Here is a 19,949-nt window from a genome sequence, read left to right as displayed (position 1 = left end):
TCTGTTTGCCTCTAAGGTTCGTGTTTTTCTAATGTCATGCTGAGTCATAAAAAGAAAAGTCTTAAAAATTGTTATGAGTATCTTATAAGTGTCAGAAACCTGGGCAACTCACTGAGAAAACAAAATCAACTTTATAGCTGGCCCTGACAGCTGCCGATTCAGGTTCCCAAACTGGAATTCCAACCTGGGAAACCTATAAATTCCCCAAGATAAAAAAGAACACTTGACTTGTTTCTCCTCTCTCTCCTAAAATCCCTGGAGGTTTTGAAGTTTTGCATTGGCACAAGATCAGATTTGGGCACGTTTAAATTGTTAGCACTGAACAACGGAAGAGCAGCAAATATTCTTTGTGGGAAAAAACACATTATTAAAATGTGTTAAACTGTTTCTTCCAGAGTTAAACAACTAATTACACAGAGGACGCTCACAAGATTGTCATGCCAGACCTTCTGGTTTCTAGAAAAGACTTCTGTAAATCAGTGCTTGCTTCATGACACGGAGAGAGGGAAACAGGCTGAGCTGGAGAGTCAGAAACAAAATTGGCTGTAAGCAACATGAGGGAAAGGACCACTTCCATTCCGATCACCACTGGATCTCCAATATGACAAGGTTGGCACTCAAAGTATTGGCAGAGTAAATGGCAGCATGAAAAGCAACAGAGCTGAAGACGGTAACCTACTTTGTTTGCTAACCTCGAAAAAGGAAGCTGTGTTTGGTTTTGTTTTAAAGGCAGTGACCCTATGAAGAACTTAGCCTTCCTTTAGTTCTGGCTCAAGCACTCTGTTCAAGTGTTAAACACACCTATGATTCCAAATGTTCCTGCAGGTATTCCAATTTTTGATTCACAAGTAATGACTCTACCAAATTCTTCTAGAAAGCAAAATCAGAAAGCAGGAGAACCATACCAATTCATTGCTTTATAAAGAGACAATGGTGAAATAATATCATAAAGTGAGTGTTGGCAATGACTTGAAAGAAGAGTTTAAAACCAATGGAAGTTAAGAATATTTGGCTTCAGGGACCTCCTGTTGTGACTCAGTGGTGAAAAATCTGACTAATATCCATGAAGATGCGGGTTCCATCCTTGACCTCATTCAGTGGGTTAAGGATCCTGGATTACTGTGAGCTGAGGTATAGGTTGCAGATGCAGCTCGGATGCTGGCGTTGCTGTGGCTGTGATGTAGGCCTGCAGCTGCAGCTCCGATTCGACCCCTAGCCTGGGAACTTCCATATGCCACAGGTGTGGCCCTCAATAAATTACAACAAATTTATTTTTTGTAAAATATAATTGTATTTATATATTACAAAAAATAAAATAAAAAAATATTTGGTCTTAGTTTCAGGGGGTTGGGCAAAATGGTGAAGGGGTCAAATGTTCCAAACGTCCAGTTATGAAGAAATGAGTCCTGAGAAGGTAATGCACAGCATAGTGACTGCAGTTGATGATACTGTATCACATATTTGAAAGCTGCTGAGAGAAGAAATCTTAAACGTGCTCATCATACGCCACAAAGGGGTAACTATGTTTGGTGACGGATGTTACCTAGACTCACTGTGGTGATCATTGTGAAACAGGTACAAATAGTGTATCATTACGTTGTACAAGTGAATCGAGCATAATGTTATATCTTAATATACTTCACAAAAGAATCCTTATGTCTCTTAAAGGAGTCTAAAGTGTAACAGTACTTGATGATTAATAAACATATGTTTCCCATTAACTATATGCATTAATGTCACAATATTACTAAAAAGATTATTACAGCTGGAGAATATTTCTCGGCTTATTTAGGCCACTCTGTAAAATTTTTAAGCCAAACATGTAAAGTGTGTGTGTGTCCTTTTTTTTCCCTCTCTTATTTATTTATTTATTTTGCTTCATTTTATTTTTATTTTTTTGAAAGAAATCGAAACTTTTACTTGGGCCAGCTTGAGGCTTATAAACTCGGGAGACAGTCTTTCATATCCTATTTACTTTTAATACGTGTGCTATGCTAACCCAAAATTTGATGTTGTCTGGGCCTATTCATACATAGGTAGTAAGTACACATTTAAAACAGTGTTAACCGACATGTGTGTAGCAATTTCTTCGTACCATGCACCACAGTGGGCATCAGTGCACTGGGTGGTCATAAGGCTGTGAGGGAGGCAGGATGCAATCAATTTTCAGCGCTTTATAATCATTTTCAAGGTAAATAAACAGGCTCATTAGATCACTTGCCCAATGTCAATGTTTGCCTGTGCATTCTAAGCACAGTCTCTTTTGCCCGCATCAGAGAGCATCTCCAGGGACGACGTTACTGAGAAATAAGATACGTGTTTACCTGAGCAATGGGAATGGAGGAAGTGAGCTTGCCTAGTTCCTGCTTTTTCTGAAACCTACACAAGATACAGCTTGTCAGGCCTCTCATCCTTTCTAGTTAACTCCCTTTATTTCATATAATCTTTCCTCAAACTAAGCAGGTATCACACCGAAGCAATAGAAAGGGCAATTAAAATATTTATCATATATTTACTGTCAGTTTATCTTCTCTAGGATATAAGTTTTTCAAAGTGTCATTGTAAAAGATCTTAAAACTAGAGTAGTAAATGTACATTTTCAAGATGACAGAATTACAATTTTGAAAAACTAAATTATACTTTTCTTGGTATGTGATTTTTTTTGTTTGTTTGCATTCATCATTAAACTATTTTTTCCCTATGCTGAAAAGCTGTCTTGCTACAAGTCCGGTTCTTTTATACTTTTATCCCCAGGGAAGTCATAATCCCCTACTTAAATAGAAGCTGGTTACCATGGAAATCATTCTAATGCCACTGAATCAATATTTTGATTTTGCTGACATTTAATGTAAAAAGAAAAGACAGACTAAGATTTATAAAAGTCACTTTTCATCTTTGTTATCATTTTGATGGCTAGAAAAATTGTAAGGAAAACATATGCTCCGTAATGAACTCCAGTTAACTCATAATTATAAGGGACTGAGGATTCATAAAAGAACAATCTACATATTTATATAATTTTGGCTTTCAGTACACACATATGCATGAATGCATTTGGACTCAAGATTTTTTTTCCCTGTCTCTGAACTGAGCCCTGATTCTCTCCTGTTATTGAAGTCATAACTTGGTAGAAGAGATTTGAATATATTTGGTTTTGCAATTGCCTTTTGATTAAGGGTTTTGAAGATAAGGTGAAATTTGCATTGAGAATCACTCTTCTACAGAGGTCGATCAATTCTGCTCCAGATGGTAACAGTCCATTTGGTCCACTGACCATCCTCAAAGATGCACTACAGCTGAAAGCTCCTCAACCCATCCTTAGCGCTCCTTTGGAGGAAAGATGTTGAACTTGAACCTAGTGTTTGATAAGCCTCACTGACCATAAAGTAGTTTTCCAAGCCTGAGATAAGTCTTGGCTGCTGCTGTAATTCACTCACTGTCTCCTCTTCTGTCCTCAGAAGAAATAAAGATAACCAGACCGCTGTCTTCTGTTTGATAACTAGCTACTTAGGGCCTTAGGTCTTTGGACGGTGAAGGGACAGGAAAGAATTATGAGCTTTTCTACCTCGGGAATTAGTCACCTTAAAACGCCTCAAATGACTAGTAATCAGTTCTATTCATAAGACGAGTGAGTCACTACTCAAATGTTTCTTTTGTGGGACAATCATGCTTTCCCACATGTGTCCACTCTGAATATCCCAGGTTCTCTTCCCTGCCAGGGGCAGGGGCAGGAATAGGGAGGTGCTATTCTGAGGCATGTATGTTATGCTGCTTTTCAGAACGTGATTCTTTTATTCCCCTTTATTCTTGAATTATTCTTGACTATATTCAGGCCCTTATCATTCAGAGACCACTATCCTAAATAAGTAACCTGGTTCTGAAAAAAATCTAATTTAATTGATTATATAGTTTTCCGGCAGTAAACGTAGGAAAGGAGTGACTTCTGGAAAGGAGATCACAGACTATAAATAGAAATGAAAGGCACCATATATCAATATCAGAGGAAAATTAAGAATAGTATTTAAAATTTACAAAAGGCAAATCTCTAGAGCAATGTAGTTTATTAACTAAAATGTTTCTAAAACATTTAGAAACAATTACAAGTTTGAAAGATGTATTGATGACCTTGAATCATGAGAAAAAACAGATTTCTAACCTATTCTAAGGCAGCAAAGGAACAACAGAGTAACACAAATACACACACACACACACACACCATCATTACAGTGCTACTCATTAGAGCAAAACAAACTGGAACCAACTAAGTATTCATCACAGAGGTCATTAAATAAAGTACCACGACATACATGCCCCTCCTTAAAAATGGTGTTTCCCAACAAACTAAATGCCATGGAAAATACAAGAAAATATAAAACACAAACCTCTATGCACTAGGATTTCAATTTGGAAATATGCACACACACATGTTATTCACATATAGGATCTCACATACATACATACATTTGTGATGTATTTTTCACATATATATGAAGTAGGAAAAATTGAGCCTAAGTGGACATTTTTCCTGCAAAATGCATGAATTCGCTCCATCTCCATGCACTTACTTGTTTTCTTCGATATGCTTTAAAGTTTTTGTTTTTTGGCTAAATACAGTCACTTGGACACCAAGACAGCAGAAAGTAGAGATGGGAGTATTGGAAGAGAGCGGACATGCCTCCAGGGCACGCATGTCATGGATGAGCCCTGCACTTCTATGGATGGATTAGACCAGAGGATGAGGGAGCTTTCTTGAGGGACTGGGGTGCCCAGGCGACAAAGAATCCTGCCTGGTTGAAGAAAGGACCACCTGGCTTCCACCCTCAGCTACAAACTACTGGGAAACCTGAAAGGCAGGGCACCCAGGGAAGCCGGCTGGGGAGACTGTCCGGGACAAACAGGGTAAGAGAAAGACTATAGGACCTGGTAGAGCCATATGCTCAATTGGCCACTAGCAGCACTGCACACCTTGAAACATTTTTCGACAGCTGATACACAGAAATCTGATCAAAGCACACTTGGGACTACTCTTCCACCAAGGGACTGTTGGAAAAAACTCAGGAAAGCTGAAACTTATTTATTCAAGCAAGGCTAAAGAGCTGGTGAGGTCTGGGATTAATCTGACCTAATCTATAAACACATACTGGCAAGGAAACTAAGATATATTTGATTTATGCATTTCATGGCTAAGGAAAAATATAGACATAGGTAGAAATAGAAGATAGCGGTTGAAGTAGAAACTTTTATATACATACATATATAACCTAATAACATTTATGCATATGCATGTGTATATACTACAAGCACACACATATGCATGCATAAATTCCTATTCCTTGGAAGAAAGTACACCAAAATGTAAAAAAAAAAAAAAAAAAGATTATTTCTAAAGATGATTATAATTTCTCTTCTTTATACTTTTCTTCATTACAAAGTTCCCCTAATAATCACAAATACTTATATAAGTAAACAACTATTAGTAATAAAAGCAAGAAAATACATATTTCAGATGCATTTCTAGGCAAAATGATTTCCTAACGATTCAAAGTTTTAAGGGTGTTAGAAAACTCACATACTGCCTTCCCTTTCTTTTGATAGATATAAATTAAATATATTTATCTGGGTTCCAACTGACAACACCCTGATCAATACCCATCCCCATCTCCCTTCGATTCTCCCTGTCTAAGACTTCAGGGGTGGAGAAGGGGTTATGTGACCCAGGGAGGAAAGTACATGCTAGTTGGTACACAAACCAGGACATTTCTTTCTAGGTGAAGTGGGTCTGGCAGGTAGGTTTTACCTTCGGTCCGCTCCGGGCCTTTCCCACCCTTGCTGGCTGGCATGCTGTTGACTGTCTCCGATGACGTGCTGAGCTTGGTGCTGGGGTCCCGCTTGGGTTTGGGGGGTGGTTGTCTCCGGGAGCCACAGCTGCTGTCATCGTCTGTGCCCCCGACTGAGTGCAGCGACTGCGACCTCACAGAAAAGCCGCTGGAGCAAGGATGAGGCAGCCTGTCCTGGGGAGCAGGCATCGTCATGAAACCCATGCGGAAGTGTTTGCCCACGTAACTTCCTTCGTGGCCTCGCCCTACTTCTCCGCCTATGCTGTAAAAGAAAGAAGAAACCCATACAGAGTGAGTGGGCAGGTGCGAGGTCGTGGGTCCACACGCATGTATAATAATTGACAGTTCACATTTCAAACCTGGTTGAGCAACGTTTTCAATGGCAAGAACATATTCTATACTCTTGCCTTAAATGGGACAGTACAGCAAATATAATTTGATTATAATCAGAAATTATGATATCCTGGTATGCAGATACTTTATAAAGAAAAAGCAAACAAACTCCTATACAGCACATTTCATCTTCAATTGCTTTTCTTTACTTTGAGGTGAATCTTGTCAGTGCCTTAAAAAGTAAACAAGAATTCTGTGACACTGAGGTAGGCTGTCTATGGACACATGACTGAGGTCAAGTGGGCAGCACTTGAAACTCTTCTCAAGATAATCATTTCATCAAAATCACCCCTACTTTCATCTAGTTTGGAAGCCTATTGAGTCTACCTTTCCAAGCATAAGTTTACTTAGGCCTTTTTTTTTTTAACTTAATTTTAGCTGGCACTTTATTGTATCTTTCCTATCACGTAATGTCTGTCATACATTTTACATTCCAGTAGGAACAATAATAGTAAATGAGTTTTTTTTTTCCCCTCAATTAGGGAGTTATGACAATTATATGACCATTGTGAATAAAGCCAGAAAAGATTCAACAAGAATATGTGACTCTGATTCTGATTTGTTTCTGATCATAACTTGCTATGCAATCAAAAATATCTTTTACATTTATTTCCTTTTTTTGTAAATACTTTGAGTTCATATTCAAATACTAAATATGCAAACAAATAAAGAATCTCAGTACACTAACCAGAGCAGGGATATCTAGAAGTACGCATGACATCAAGCAAAGAGTTGAGGTTTTCATATCATAGGGCTCAGCATCCTTAACCTGGGCGGTATTTTCATGTGTTTCATAGGTTGTGCTTTCCTCAAGAGCATCAGTCAAGAAATAAACTAGAAGCTTATTCAAATAGAATGGTTTGTGAAAAATCAGTAAGAATTTAAGGCAGAATGGGGTAATGGAGGTGGGAGAGGTGTGTAATGGAATGGGAATTTTACATAAAAGATGAGACATTTGATTTCATGTAACTTTGCCTCAATCATGTTGCATGTCTTTTCCTTATTTCTGCTGCCATATCACTGAACAAAAGGTGCTTTGAGGATTTATTTAGACAATCATTGCCAGTAACATATCCACATGAGGGGATTTATGCCTGCGTTAATGCACACAGACATTCACAAGAGAGTTACTAGGAATAATTGTAGCAGCAATTTCTCTGTTACTTTTGACCTACATAGGACCTGTACCTTTTCCCAGACAGATAATTAGCTCTGCTGCCACATTTCAAAATTACATTTTTTGACATAAAACAGTTTCCTCTAACTCTCTATCCTTTTTTTCATAATATTTACAACACATAGACACTCTCTCTCTCACATACACACACACTTTTTCTAAAGAGAAATTCATTGTATGCCTTAAATAATGGCAGGTCTCATGTACAAATTTAATTTGTCCAGGCTGGAATGCAGTATGAAGATAAGTTGAATACAAAGGCCATTATCCAAGGCCAGGGGTGAGCAGGAAAGGTTATGGTACATCCAGATTCAAAAGACCACTAAAGATAATCAGTCTAAAGCAAATTGAAGATTGTGGAACATAGCATACAACTAATTCCTGAATTTATGATAGGACCATGTGGAGTTTTTAAAATGTGCAAATTCCTAAACCCATACTAAAGATAACTATCAAACCATATTTTTTGAATAAGATTCTCTATAGCCAATGGGTTTCTTTCTGAAAAAATCTATATGCAGGGAATTCTTGTTGTGGCTCATTGGAAACAAATTTGACTAGTATCCATGAGGATGCAGGTTTGATCCCTGGCCTTGCTCAGTGGATTAAGGACCCAGCGTTGCTATAAGCTGTTGCATAGTTTGCAAACATGGCTCAGATCTTGTGTTGCTACAGCTGTGGAGTAGGCCAGCAGCTGCAGCTCTGATTTGACTACTAGCCTGGGACCATCCATATGCCATAGGCATGGCCCTAAAAAGCAAAAAACAAACAAAAAAACCAAAAAACTATATCCAGATATTTCTGATAGAGTCAATTCAGAACCCCCCCCCAAAAAAAACCCCATTAAGAACAATAGTTAGAGACATTAATGAGCAGATATCTTCTAGTTAGAAATAGCCGTTATCAGAAAGTGGGACAAAGGAGACTTGCCAGGGACTAGGCAAATATCAAAAATAAGAAAATGTACAATGTATTAGATCTTGTTAGGTTATCCTGAAGTAACAAATAATTCCCAGTTCTGAATATTCTGAAGAACAAAGATTTATTACTTGGTTGTATTCACTGGACTGGCTGTGCATCAGCTGTCACCATTCCACCTGTCTTTTTCATTCTAGGATCTAGCACCTACTGGGATATGTTCTCATGACAGAGAAAAAAAGTCACTGAACTACAGAGTGTATCTTAAAGCTTCTGCCCAGATGTGTCATATCATCTTGAAACCATATTCCATTGACTAAAACCAGTCTTGTGGCCACGCTTGATGTCAATGGAGTGAGGATAGATTCTCCTCCAACAAGAAAGAACTGCAAGTTAATGGACAATATGTGGAGACGCATAATCCTCTTCAAGGTAGGGGACCAAATACTGGTATAGCGCTGGTGGTATATGCCTCTGAGATGTCCCTTCAAGAGGGAACTTGACATTAAGAATGAAGGTAGCTGACAACCAGTGACGCTTTGGGGATTTGGGGATTCTTTCCCCCATAATTCTGGTCTCTACCAAGTTACAAGTCCTGGTGCCTAAAGAAGGCACACTCTTTCTAGAAGACACGGAAAGAGTCCCATTGAACAACAAGCTATATATGCCTCCTAAGTAATTTGAACTCCCTTTGTATGGTGGCCAGCAGGCAAGAAGGCAGGTCTCCCCATTGCAGATGAGATCATCGACTCTGACCAGTAGGAGGAAATGGAACTGCTATTACAAGATGGGACATAGAGGAAAAGGTGTGAGACCCCTCACTTGCCCTATTGTGACTTTGAAAGTTCACATGCAGCAACCTGGCCCAAGAAGGTTTTGTTTACCAGATGTTACAGTCTCTCATGAAAGAGTGATTAGTCTTACCATCAAGTAAACTATTGAGACCAGCAGAGGTGTTAGCGGAGGGTGAGAGGGAGGTGAATTTAGACTAGGTGTTGGAGGAGGAGAGATTGAGTATCAATTCCAGCCTCCACATGAGTTACAGTGATGGGAGCTACAGTTTATGATGCCAACTGTTCCCTTGTAAATTTCCCCTTAGGAAACATCCAAAGGGAGCCATGAAAAAGATAGTCGCCAAACCTGCTCAAGATCATCTACTGAGCATAAAGGGTAGATTGTGGCAGCCATGAAGGTATGTGACTCAGATCTGCCTCAAGAGAGAAACTTCTCTATGGACAGCAGTTAGTGGATGGCTACCAGCCACAGAGTTTTCAAATCTGGTGCAGCATTTAGGTCAAGGCCACTCTGCTTCAGGAAAGCTCCCAACCAATACCTGAGCAGGATGAGATATTAGACCTGGCTATTCCTGCCCAGTGTAAGAGACTTTATGTCTGAGTTCCCCTATTGGGATGGCTGAGACTTTCTCACAGTTACATTTTAGTCTGAGGCTCTTCCTAGCCAATTATTTTTCCTTCCCCCTCTCTTTTTACAAGTATGGTGCTGCACTGTGGCCTGAGGCTTTTCCTGCCTATTCCTGCTCCTTTGTCCCAGGCATCTTCCTCAATAAACTCTCCCCCATTAAATTCTCTCTAGCTTGGTGTCTGCTTTCTGGAGGACATGAACTGACATACTTGGAAAACAATCATAAAACCTATAATATTCAGAAACCAAAGAAGCAAGAAAGACAGCCTAATAATGAAAGTGAGACCCCAGACATAAGAAATGCCTGTGAAAATAGGGCATTCTCTGTCTTCAGACTAAGTACTTAAATCATGGTTGTGGAAGTAGGAACCAATGCCACTATAGGAATACTTGGCTTGAAGTGAAAGTTATGTGGGCTGAAGAAAGCCGTCTTTTTGAGTAAGACTCTAGCACTCAAGATAGATTAAGCCTGACACATCTCATGTTATAAAAATAAAAATAAGTTTCATAACCCCGAATTTAAACAAGTATACTTTCTCACACAATGAAGGTAATGTTGCAAGATCTAGTTGTCTGTAGGTTAGTTTTTCTATTATAAAATCAAAAAGAAAGTACTGCTTAAATCAAGGGAGGTTGTTTTCCCAGCAATAATCGATATTTGTGAACCCCCTCTTTCAAACAGATTATTGGATAATCGACAGGCCTGGACATTTGTGCTCCAGAATCATCGAGTTGTGGTTTCCATTGTCAGCTCTGTCATTTAGCACCCCTACTTCAGCTACTGAACCTAAAGGCCATTTCCTTACAAGATAAATAGTAGCACATGTCTCATGGAATTGTTATCAAGTTTACCTAAAATGACATGAAGAATTTAGCACAGAGTCTGACATAAAATATGCATTAACTAATTTTAGCTTTATGGTTCCTACATTTTTTTTTTTTTAAAGCCATACCTGCTGCACATGGACATTCTTGGGCTAGGAGTCAAATTGGAGCTGCAGCTGCAGGTTTATACCACAGCCACAGCTATACCAGATCCAAGCCACATCTGTGACCTACACCACAGCTTGCTGCAACTTTGGATCCTTAACCCACTGAGTAAGGCCAGAAATAGAACCTGCATCCTCACAAACACTATGTTGCGTTCTCAGCCCACTGAACCACAGCAGGAGCTCCTACAATTCTTACTTGTAAGTGCTGTCCTCTTGAATTTTGTTTATGGGCTCACCATTGGCGATGTAGGGTCATATCTCTAAAAAGTGGTATATGGTACCACATAAACTCAAAAAACGGCACACAAAGTAGAAATAGAATACCGCATTTAACTCAGGATAGTCTGGGCCAACAAGGTCCCCGTGCCCTTCACTTTCCTCAATACCTGCGTCAAAGTTTTAAAGCACCTGTTGATCAGGACTGACAAAGAAAAGTACAAAGCAAGATCTTCAAAACTGCTTTGACAACATTATTCCACGGACATTGTTCCTTGTCTTGCTGTCTTCTGGAGAAACCCATCAGCATTAATGTTTTATGTCTCCTTCTGGGAAACATTTCCCTTCAGAGATGAAAACACAACCCTGAGAAGGGTGAGCAACCAACGTGAGAGGTCAACTCTAAAAGTGACAGAGGTGTTGCTTCTATGTGTAATTTTGATACAAACATGCCAATAGCTCATAGTTGAATCTTCCTGGGGACCACCAGAAAGAAAACAGAATCCCAGTTCATATATATATATACACTGTCTTTCAAGCATATCTGGGAAGTGGAGATACAAACTGAGGGGTTTTCTAGGCGTTTGTTTGCCTGTTTTTTTTTTTTGTTGTTGTTGTTTTTGGTTTTTTTTTGGTGGCAGTTTTGTGCAACTAAGCTCAAAAATCCATTTCTGACAGTGATGCATAATTCAATATATTTTTATCCTTGTGATGTTCCGAACCACCTGGAATTTTTTCCTGTTGAATTTTAGAGAAGATATATTTATCTGATATTAGGGAAAGGGAATATTCACTCACTAGTAAATGGGGAAAATCTGAAAGGGAAGTGGGACTATAGCTGTAAAGGAGTTAGTAAAACTTTCACCTGTGGGCAAGTTGACCACTGTCATCTACTATCTATTCAGCTTTCATGTTGGGCTTTTTACAAAGAATGAGAAGAAGGAAACCAATATGGAGATTTTATTCATTAAAATGATGACTTAAAAAGTTTATATCTGACGCTGGTTCCCTCTTGCCTCCTCTACAGATACACAAGGTCAAGCCCTGATGACCCTGGGCTGCCCAGTGAATACCCTCCAGCCCACTTTACAGGGGGGCTCCTGCTCTTTCCCCTCAACACAGGTCTCTTCTAGGTATCATTGCCAGCTAAAACAACCTGTGCTTATGAAAAACTAGACATGGAAAGGGCAAAGAGATTGGTATGTTGTACTTTTGTTACTATTTTTGATAGTCAATATGCCTCAATCCATAGTCAGACTTTTAAGAGAGAGGCAGGATTCATTAATCTTCTGTGATTTTTGGCAGATAGAAGTCACCATATGATTCGTCATCCAGCCCCTTAGCCCTTTTAGGCCTTTAGGAGTACAAGTGGCTCTTCACATCCCCTGACCTTGAACTTGATGCGGGCAGAAGCCCTGTCTTCTCGCTCACTGCTATAATCACTATCACATTATAGGTGTTCAGACATACTTGTTTTATGATGAAAAAAATGAAGCAAGAAAGTAAGTCCATTTTGGAGATGGTAAATAAATAGATGATAGATAGATAGATAGATAGATAGATAGATAGATAGATAGATAGATAATAGATACTTAGATAGTTTAGATAGATATGTGATAGATGAAGATAGATAAATAGATAGACAGACAGACAGAAAGATACAAAGCTTAGAGAATTTCATGGACATTTGTCATCTGTGCTTCCCAGGGATTCAGGCTCCCTACTCCTGGCCATGTGGAGATCACTCTTCTTCCTCTCAGGCTGGCATGTTACTCAGTCTCAACCAATCAACCATTAGACCCTTGTGGCCACATGACTATTGAAGGGACTGGCAAATGCTTCAAGTTGTTTGAATCAGAGTTAACCCAGGCACTAGGTAGCAGCTCTGATCTGACTCATCCCTCTCGCCACTACAAAGGGAGGTTAGGTATGTGGCATCATAGAAGACCCGGATCTAGTTAGATCAATCCTAGGACCCTTCAGTTTTGTCTACTAAATTGCATTTTGTTGAAGCCCAATATAGTTGGGTTTTCTGACCACTGCATTGGAAAACAGGTTCCAATAAATCAGGAAAATACAGCAATTGCTAAATAAATGTTTTGGCTAATGTGTCAGAAAATGCGGTTGATAATAAGAAAGGATTAGGAATAATACAGAACAGGAAATGAATGCATCATATTTATTGCTTGAAAAATATCATTCCTACTTACAACTAGAAATAATTAACTGCCATATATGTTTGTCGGATATATATAAACATATGTATATCATGCAGTACACTTTGCAGTGGAAACTTGGCTCCAGTAACATCAAACTGTGTTCATGCTTTCTTCTAAACTGTTCACTCACCATTACCCTTAATGTCTTCCCCGAGCCTCACTTGCTTATTCAAAGCCATAATCTGTGGATTTCTTGCCTTAGGCTCAAACATTCATTTTCACCACTTCATATCCTCAGTGATATCTATTTTATACTTTTGTGCTCCTAATATCTTAGCTCTCCTACACTTTTTTTCCAGACATCAATTTCCTGTGTCTGGCTCTTTATTGACGCTTCTTGGAATTTAAGATCAAGTGTTAAAAACCAGATCTTTACACACCTTTTTATTGCCTGCTCTGGTGAACTATAATAGCAAAGCAAAATAAAAACCACAAAATAAAATAATAGGAAAAAAAAAAACTATCTCAAAGAGAAGGGATTCAGTTTCTGTTGGCTCCAAATGTTATATTTAAAAATTGATATGCTTTAGCATCAATTATGTTATTGCTCCTTGCTGATATATTTCTACTCTGCCCAAAATCTTGTATCTCAGAAAGAATATATTAAATATGTAATCAACCATTGACTAGCTATCTAATTTAAGTAGGAGACTCATATTTTCTGAGCCTCCAGTATCTTTATGTTTATAATGAGGGAAATATTTTCCAGAGTTGTTATAAGAAATTAAAATGAGATAAAAAATATCAAATGCACCTGCAAAGTGGCCAGTGCAAGCAGTCTAGACAAATATTTATGTACTTTTCCTACATTCCTAGTTTTCCAGGCAACTCTGTATCAGTTTTTAATCTTTCTGCACCCAGCTTAAAGTAGGTATTTTAATGATATACTTCCACTCTACAGCATCCTAAAAAATATATACTTGAACAGTATAAATGCATTTTGCTTACTTATGTAAAAGGGCTTTGACAATAATTGTCCAAATTGGGGGTTGGGGGAGATCTTCCTTGAAAATGAAGGAAAAAAAAATCACAACAATAAATAATTTATCTTTTCTGTCATAATTATTAGTTGGGTACAATAAAGAATTGAGCAAATCTTTGGAATGAATTTTATGATAATTCAAGCTTTTTATCAAAGTTAGGGCTTAAGGTAATCATGGCTAGTGAGTTATGCTTCCAAAACAAATATGCCATTATTTATCATAAAGTTCTTATTACCAAGATTTTGAGGTTGATATTGCGGCCCATTGATTTGATGCTTAGTCATAAAATAAAGTGAGGACATTGAAGTGGAGAATCAAGAGATTTTTAAAATCTTTATCAAAGTACATTTTATTCACTTCTGAACTTCTAAAGAGGGAGGACTGAAACCTAATGCTTATTAAAACCAGAACAAATTCTATGGAACATCTTTAAGAGACTTATTTTTACTTGAAATAGGACAAGTGCTTTTAAGATTAACATATGTTATTATCTATGGTACTTTGGAGTCTAAAATTAAAATATTCCTTATTTCTATACACAAATAAGACTTCTCTACTCCTTGAAGTGTCATGGCTTGAAGAAGAGACGGTATATAGAATATTCAAATCAAATCATGATATTCAGATTCAACTTAGAATATAGTTTATAGAAGTTCACATCGTGGGAGATCTTTTCCAAAAATTCAACCAAAGAAGGGGAGGTTCTGGAGAATACATTTTTTTATTTGTGTCTTCAAAACTAGCATAAACGTTGAATGTGGTTTGAGAATATGCCAAGTTTTCACAAATGAGTTTAGCTAACCATATGCGGCTCATTTTTTAATCCAGAAGTAGGAGCTAGAAATACAGAATGTTAACATATAATGGCTTTGAATTTCCTGAGTCAAAGACTAATTTGATATCAGTTTAACATGTAATGATGAGTTCGGCTTTCTATAGGTGTCATTTCTATGGAGGAACAATTCTCTGTGTTGATACATTTAATTCATTTACTCACAATTTATACACAAAGTATCCCAGTGCCTACTTTTTGCTGGGCAGTGACCAAAGCAGAGGCATCCGTATCCTCAGGGAATCATAAGCTGTGGAACCAGCATGATTTCAGCACCATGTGATCAGATATTCTCTTAGAGGAAGTACTGGGCAGGTACAATCGGAGCCAAGTCCTGGGGGCCTAGCCATGGCTGAGGGTCTGGGAAGTCCCTTGGGAGGAAATGGCTTTTCAGCTGATACAGAGCATGAGTAAACCTTAATCAGATAAGGGAGAGACTTGGAGAGAAGAGAATTTGTGTGCTGATAGTTGGGATTGAGAGAAACAGAAATTACAGAGGTATTTGGGTAGAACTTTGTCAGATCTGTTTGTGTCATATTTCCAGTGGCTGAAATTGTACATGGCTCAAAGAGGGCACCCGATAAGCATTTATTAAACAAGTGAATGGAGCAATGTATATATGATTGAAAATATTTCAAGAAAACTCCTAGGTTTCATAAGCACTGGGAATGGATGGTAATTTTATTTAATGATATTCTGCTCTGTTTCCTCCTTTTCTTCAGTTGCCATTTTCTTAATTTATGATGAAGGAGGAAGGACAAATCTGTGCATACTCACACACTATTAATTCTTGTCCCTGTTATAAGAGTAATCCAAATGCAGGGATCAGCTTAATCCTCTCCTCTCCATTTCCACTGGCTGGCCTGGGTTTAGTTGTTCATCATTTCTTGGCTAAATTAATGCAATTGCCTCTTAATGGATCTTCTCCATGGTTCTGACAGTTTATCCTTGTAAATGCAGATTTGCTCATGTCATTCCCTAAATTAAAACCCTTTGACAGATTTTCCATTTCTTCAATCTAAAAAATCTAAACTATTATGTGACATTCAAGGTCTTTTCAGATTTGAATCCTATACAAGTCTCATCACCATTTCCTGCGTCGACCTTAAGATTACCCTTAGAGAACACATTCCCACCTTGACTTTGTTCTAGGTTTTTGATTCAAGAATAAAGCTCAAGGAGTTCCCGTTGTGGCGCAATGGTTAATGAATCTGACTACGAACCATGAGGTTGCGGGTTAGATTCCTGGCCTTGCTCAGTGGGTTAAGGATTCAGTGTTGCCATGAACTGTGGTGTAGGTTACAGACTTGGCTTGGATCCCGTGTTGCTGTGGCTGTGGCTGTGGCCGGCAGCTATAGCTCCAATTAGATCTCTAGGATCTCTAGCCTGGGAACCTCCATATGCCATAGGAGTGGCACCAGAAAAGGCAAAAAAAAAAAAAAGAAAAAAAAAAGAAAGCTCAAGACTGACCATATGCAAATGGTGGTCATAAATCTTGAGGACACAAGCAGGTTAAATTGTGACCTCAGCCAGCATTCACGCTGCTCTGTCTGCTTGAGCGTCTTCCTTTGGCTAAGTCATGTCTGAAGACCTAATCCAGATGTCATTTCTTTGAGAAAGGTGTCTATCATCAGCCAGGCTTTTTCAAGTTTGATCTCCAGACCCCTCCTCTGGCTGTCATAGGTCTCTGAGCTTCTCCATATCAGAGCCCCTCCTCTGCGGCACTCTCCACCTGTCATTGGTGAGTTGATCTCTTCTGGTCTATGGGCTGCTGGAGGGACAGACCATAAATTATTTACAGCAAGTGGAAAGGACGTAGAGGTAATGGAAGGGAGGGGAAGATATGATCCATGAAATTATTGCTTGATAGTTGTCAGAATATTTCTTTTTTAAAAACTCTTTTGACTTAAGCAATTTCAAACTATCATTAGAAAGAAGAGCTGTCAGGACACTTTGTGACTCAAGTATCCCGTAATTATGTTCACTGAACATAATTTTGAAACAAAATGGAGGCTTCTAAGAGCTCGCCGTCATGTTGTTTACAGACAATTGGGATGCCCGAGATAACCCCGTAGAAGCTTCTAAGCTATTTTTTATTTAACAAATCCCTGGATTAGATCTAATTCTTCTTTAACCTTGTAAAATGTTTTGATTAACCACCATGGCGTTCTGAATGCCCATGGCCAATGTGTAGGCACACAGGCTTATGCTCTGAAGACTGAATTGTAATTGTATGCGGATAAGAATCAGCATGTTTGCTCTCAAAATTGCTTATGTCAGTTGTACTCTTTGCTGTAATTATATTATCAAATATATAAAATGAAAAAATAGAATTTCTCTGAAAAATCTGTTTAAAAACTTTGGCAGTGGTTTAGAAGATACTCAAAAGGAGATTTCTAAAAAAATTGGTCTGTTGGATATGGTGAGATTAGGATAAATCTATTAAACCTAAAAGGAATCTGAAATATATTTTTTAATTTTTCCAAATGTCTTTGAATTTTGGCTCAGCTTTAAAGAAACTGATACTAAATTAAAAGGTGAAAACTAATAGATATATTTTATGCATACAGATTGTGCAGAAGTCCAGTTAGGGAAAACACACACAAATTAAAGACTCTATTTCAAAATTTGGTAAACAATATGTATTTAAAACTTTAAATTTTAAGAATTTTATATGGGCTTATGTGTTTCTTTTAAAAATATTGCTCCAATTTTTAAATTATTTTGTTTAATTAGTCCCAGTTATATTTTATCAAAATCATATATATTATATTATAAATAAGTCAACTAGCAAAGAGCCTGGCTCTTGGTAGAAGCTTGATAAGTCTCAGAAAATTTTGTTTTCATTCCTTTCTACAAATAGAAAAAAAAATCCCACAAAATTATCACAAAAGACTCAAAGATAAATGATTTAAAGGAAGTTGTTTAAGAGACAGCCATTGATCTACAAGTAGAATTAGGTACACTCAAAAAAATAATGTAAAAGTTTAATCGCAGAAAATTATTTGAGCACTCACATTCTTAAGGCATGTTGGAAATGGATGTAGAGTACATTTTCCTGGTGGTGATAATGTGCAAAGCAATGTCCTGAATTCAGGAAAGAACCAAACAATTGGAGAAAGCAACGAATGGCATGCTCTTTAGTACCATTTCAATTAGTTTATCTTCTGAGAAATTACCAGTCAGCAGTTGGGTACCTGGTAACTTTCCCATCCCAGAAAATTATCCACGATACCACACTAGATACTTACATCACCGCTGAAAGCTTCTGCTATTATTTTGTGAGCCCAATTAGCAAAATAGGCATCCCATTTTGCAGAGTCTGTATTATTCATAATATTGGCAGAAGGGAACTAGGATAGTCCAAAGTTATTTCTGGCATGATTTTACATCCAGAAAAATGAGTTTTCCTTGAATCTGTAAAGCTCTCAATACACAGATTTCTATTCATTAACTTCTAGAAGAGAGATGATATAATTTGCCAAGCAAAATCAGTAAACTGGAATATAAAAGCTTTAGTGGCCACTCTGTCTTAAACATAAGGCATTCGCCTTTCCCGAATACTTGAAATAGACTATTCTCTTGATAATGACATCTCAAATTTAGAGCATTTCTAAATTTCTTGGACAAAAGGAAATCTCAAAAACTTTATATAAATGTACCTACAGATGTAGAGTATTTGAGTACATTGAAATGCTACTTGCAAATTTTTGCTCAGATCCTAGGAATACTTTTCAGTTTAAACGGAGTTATGAGGGTGAAAGGGAATAATACATTTCAGACAGAGCAGGAAAATCTAGAAAATTTTACTTATAGAATCATTGTGGAAAATGAGCTGTCAATGAAGAGAACTGTGTTGCTGTTTCATCTTCTGTATCAAACCAAAAATCATGATGTCCTAATATTTTAAATTATCTGAATGCAACTAAATTTACCCTGCTTAGAAGTTAAGCTAATACTATACAGATAAGTGGTACACAGCTTAAGGAATGTTTTGACGCTTTAAGACACCTTGATTTTGGCAAATCGAAATCCAGGCCTTCAGCAAAGGTCACCCCAAAGTCTATTTCACTGACAGAGTTCCTGTAGTGGCGCGGGGGAAACGAATCCTACTAGGAAGCACGAGGTTTCAGGTTCGACCCATGGCCTCAATCAGTGGGTTAAGGATCCAGCGTTGCCATGAGCTGTGGTGTGGGTAGCAGATGCAGCTGGGATCTAGTGTTGCTGCGGCTGTGGTGTAGGCCGGCGGCTATAGCTCAGATTAGACCCCTAGCCTGGGAATCTCCATATGCAGCGGGTGTGGCCCTAAACAGCAAAAAAAAAAAAAAAAAAAAAAAAAATCTATTTCACTGAGAAGATTGCTGCCCTCTAATGAGAGGCCCCGCTCTTCTCCATCTTTGAGTCTCTTCACATCATTAACTATATCCTTCTGGTCTCCTGACTCAACCACCCTCGCCAAGAGTTTTTGACATATATTCATCCTTCTTCTGTGTCTTCACTACCTTTTTTTAAATGATGATTTTTATTGTTTCTATTATAGTTGGTTTACTGTTTTCCACTGTTCACAATCTTCTACTGTGCAGCAGAGTAACCCAGTCACACACATATATCTACATTTGTGTTCTCACATTATCCTCTATCATGCTCCATCACAAGTGACTAGATATAGTTCCCAGTGCTACACATCAGGACCTCATTGCTCATCCATTCCAAATGCAATAGTTGGTACCTATTAGCCCCAGATTCCCAGGCCATCCCACTCCCTCCCCCTCTCCCTTGGCAACCACAAATCTGTTCTCCAACATCCATGAGTTTCTTTTCTGTGGAAAGGCTCATTTGTGCCATATAATAGATTCCCATATAAGTGACATCGCATGGTATTTGCCTTTCTCATTGCCTTTTTCTCACCAGCAATACACAGTATCCCAGGCTCCCCTTTCTTTAGGGAACACTTTCCTTC

At 38.2% G+C, this 19,949-nt stretch overlaps 1 protein-coding gene across 1 annotated transcript in view; it reads right to left on the bottom strand.

Annotated features, from left to right (window-relative positions):
- Positions 1 to 19,949, bottom strand: part of NYAP2 (neuronal tyrosine-phosphorylated phosphoinositide-3-kinase adaptor 2) — a 246,569-nt gene that overhangs the window by 140,195 nt on the left and 86,425 nt on the right. Inside the window, exon 2 of the mRNA XM_047770497.1 lies at positions 5,798 to 6,099. Coding sequence (XP_047626453.1) covers positions 5,798 to 6,099 — 302 coding nt within the window. The remainder of the gene's footprint in view (positions 1 to 5,797; positions 6,100 to 19,949) is intronic.

The sequence above is a fragment of the Phacochoerus africanus genome, chromosome 3 (assembly GCF_016906955.1).
Source record: "Phacochoerus africanus isolate WHEZ1 chromosome 3, ROS_Pafr_v1, whole genome shotgun sequence".
NCBI classification, from domain to species: domain Eukaryota; kingdom Metazoa; phylum Chordata; class Mammalia; order Artiodactyla; family Suidae; genus Phacochoerus; species Phacochoerus africanus.
The sequence above is the reverse complement of the archived record's forward strand: the minus strand, read 5'-3'. Positions and strand labels throughout refer to the sequence as shown.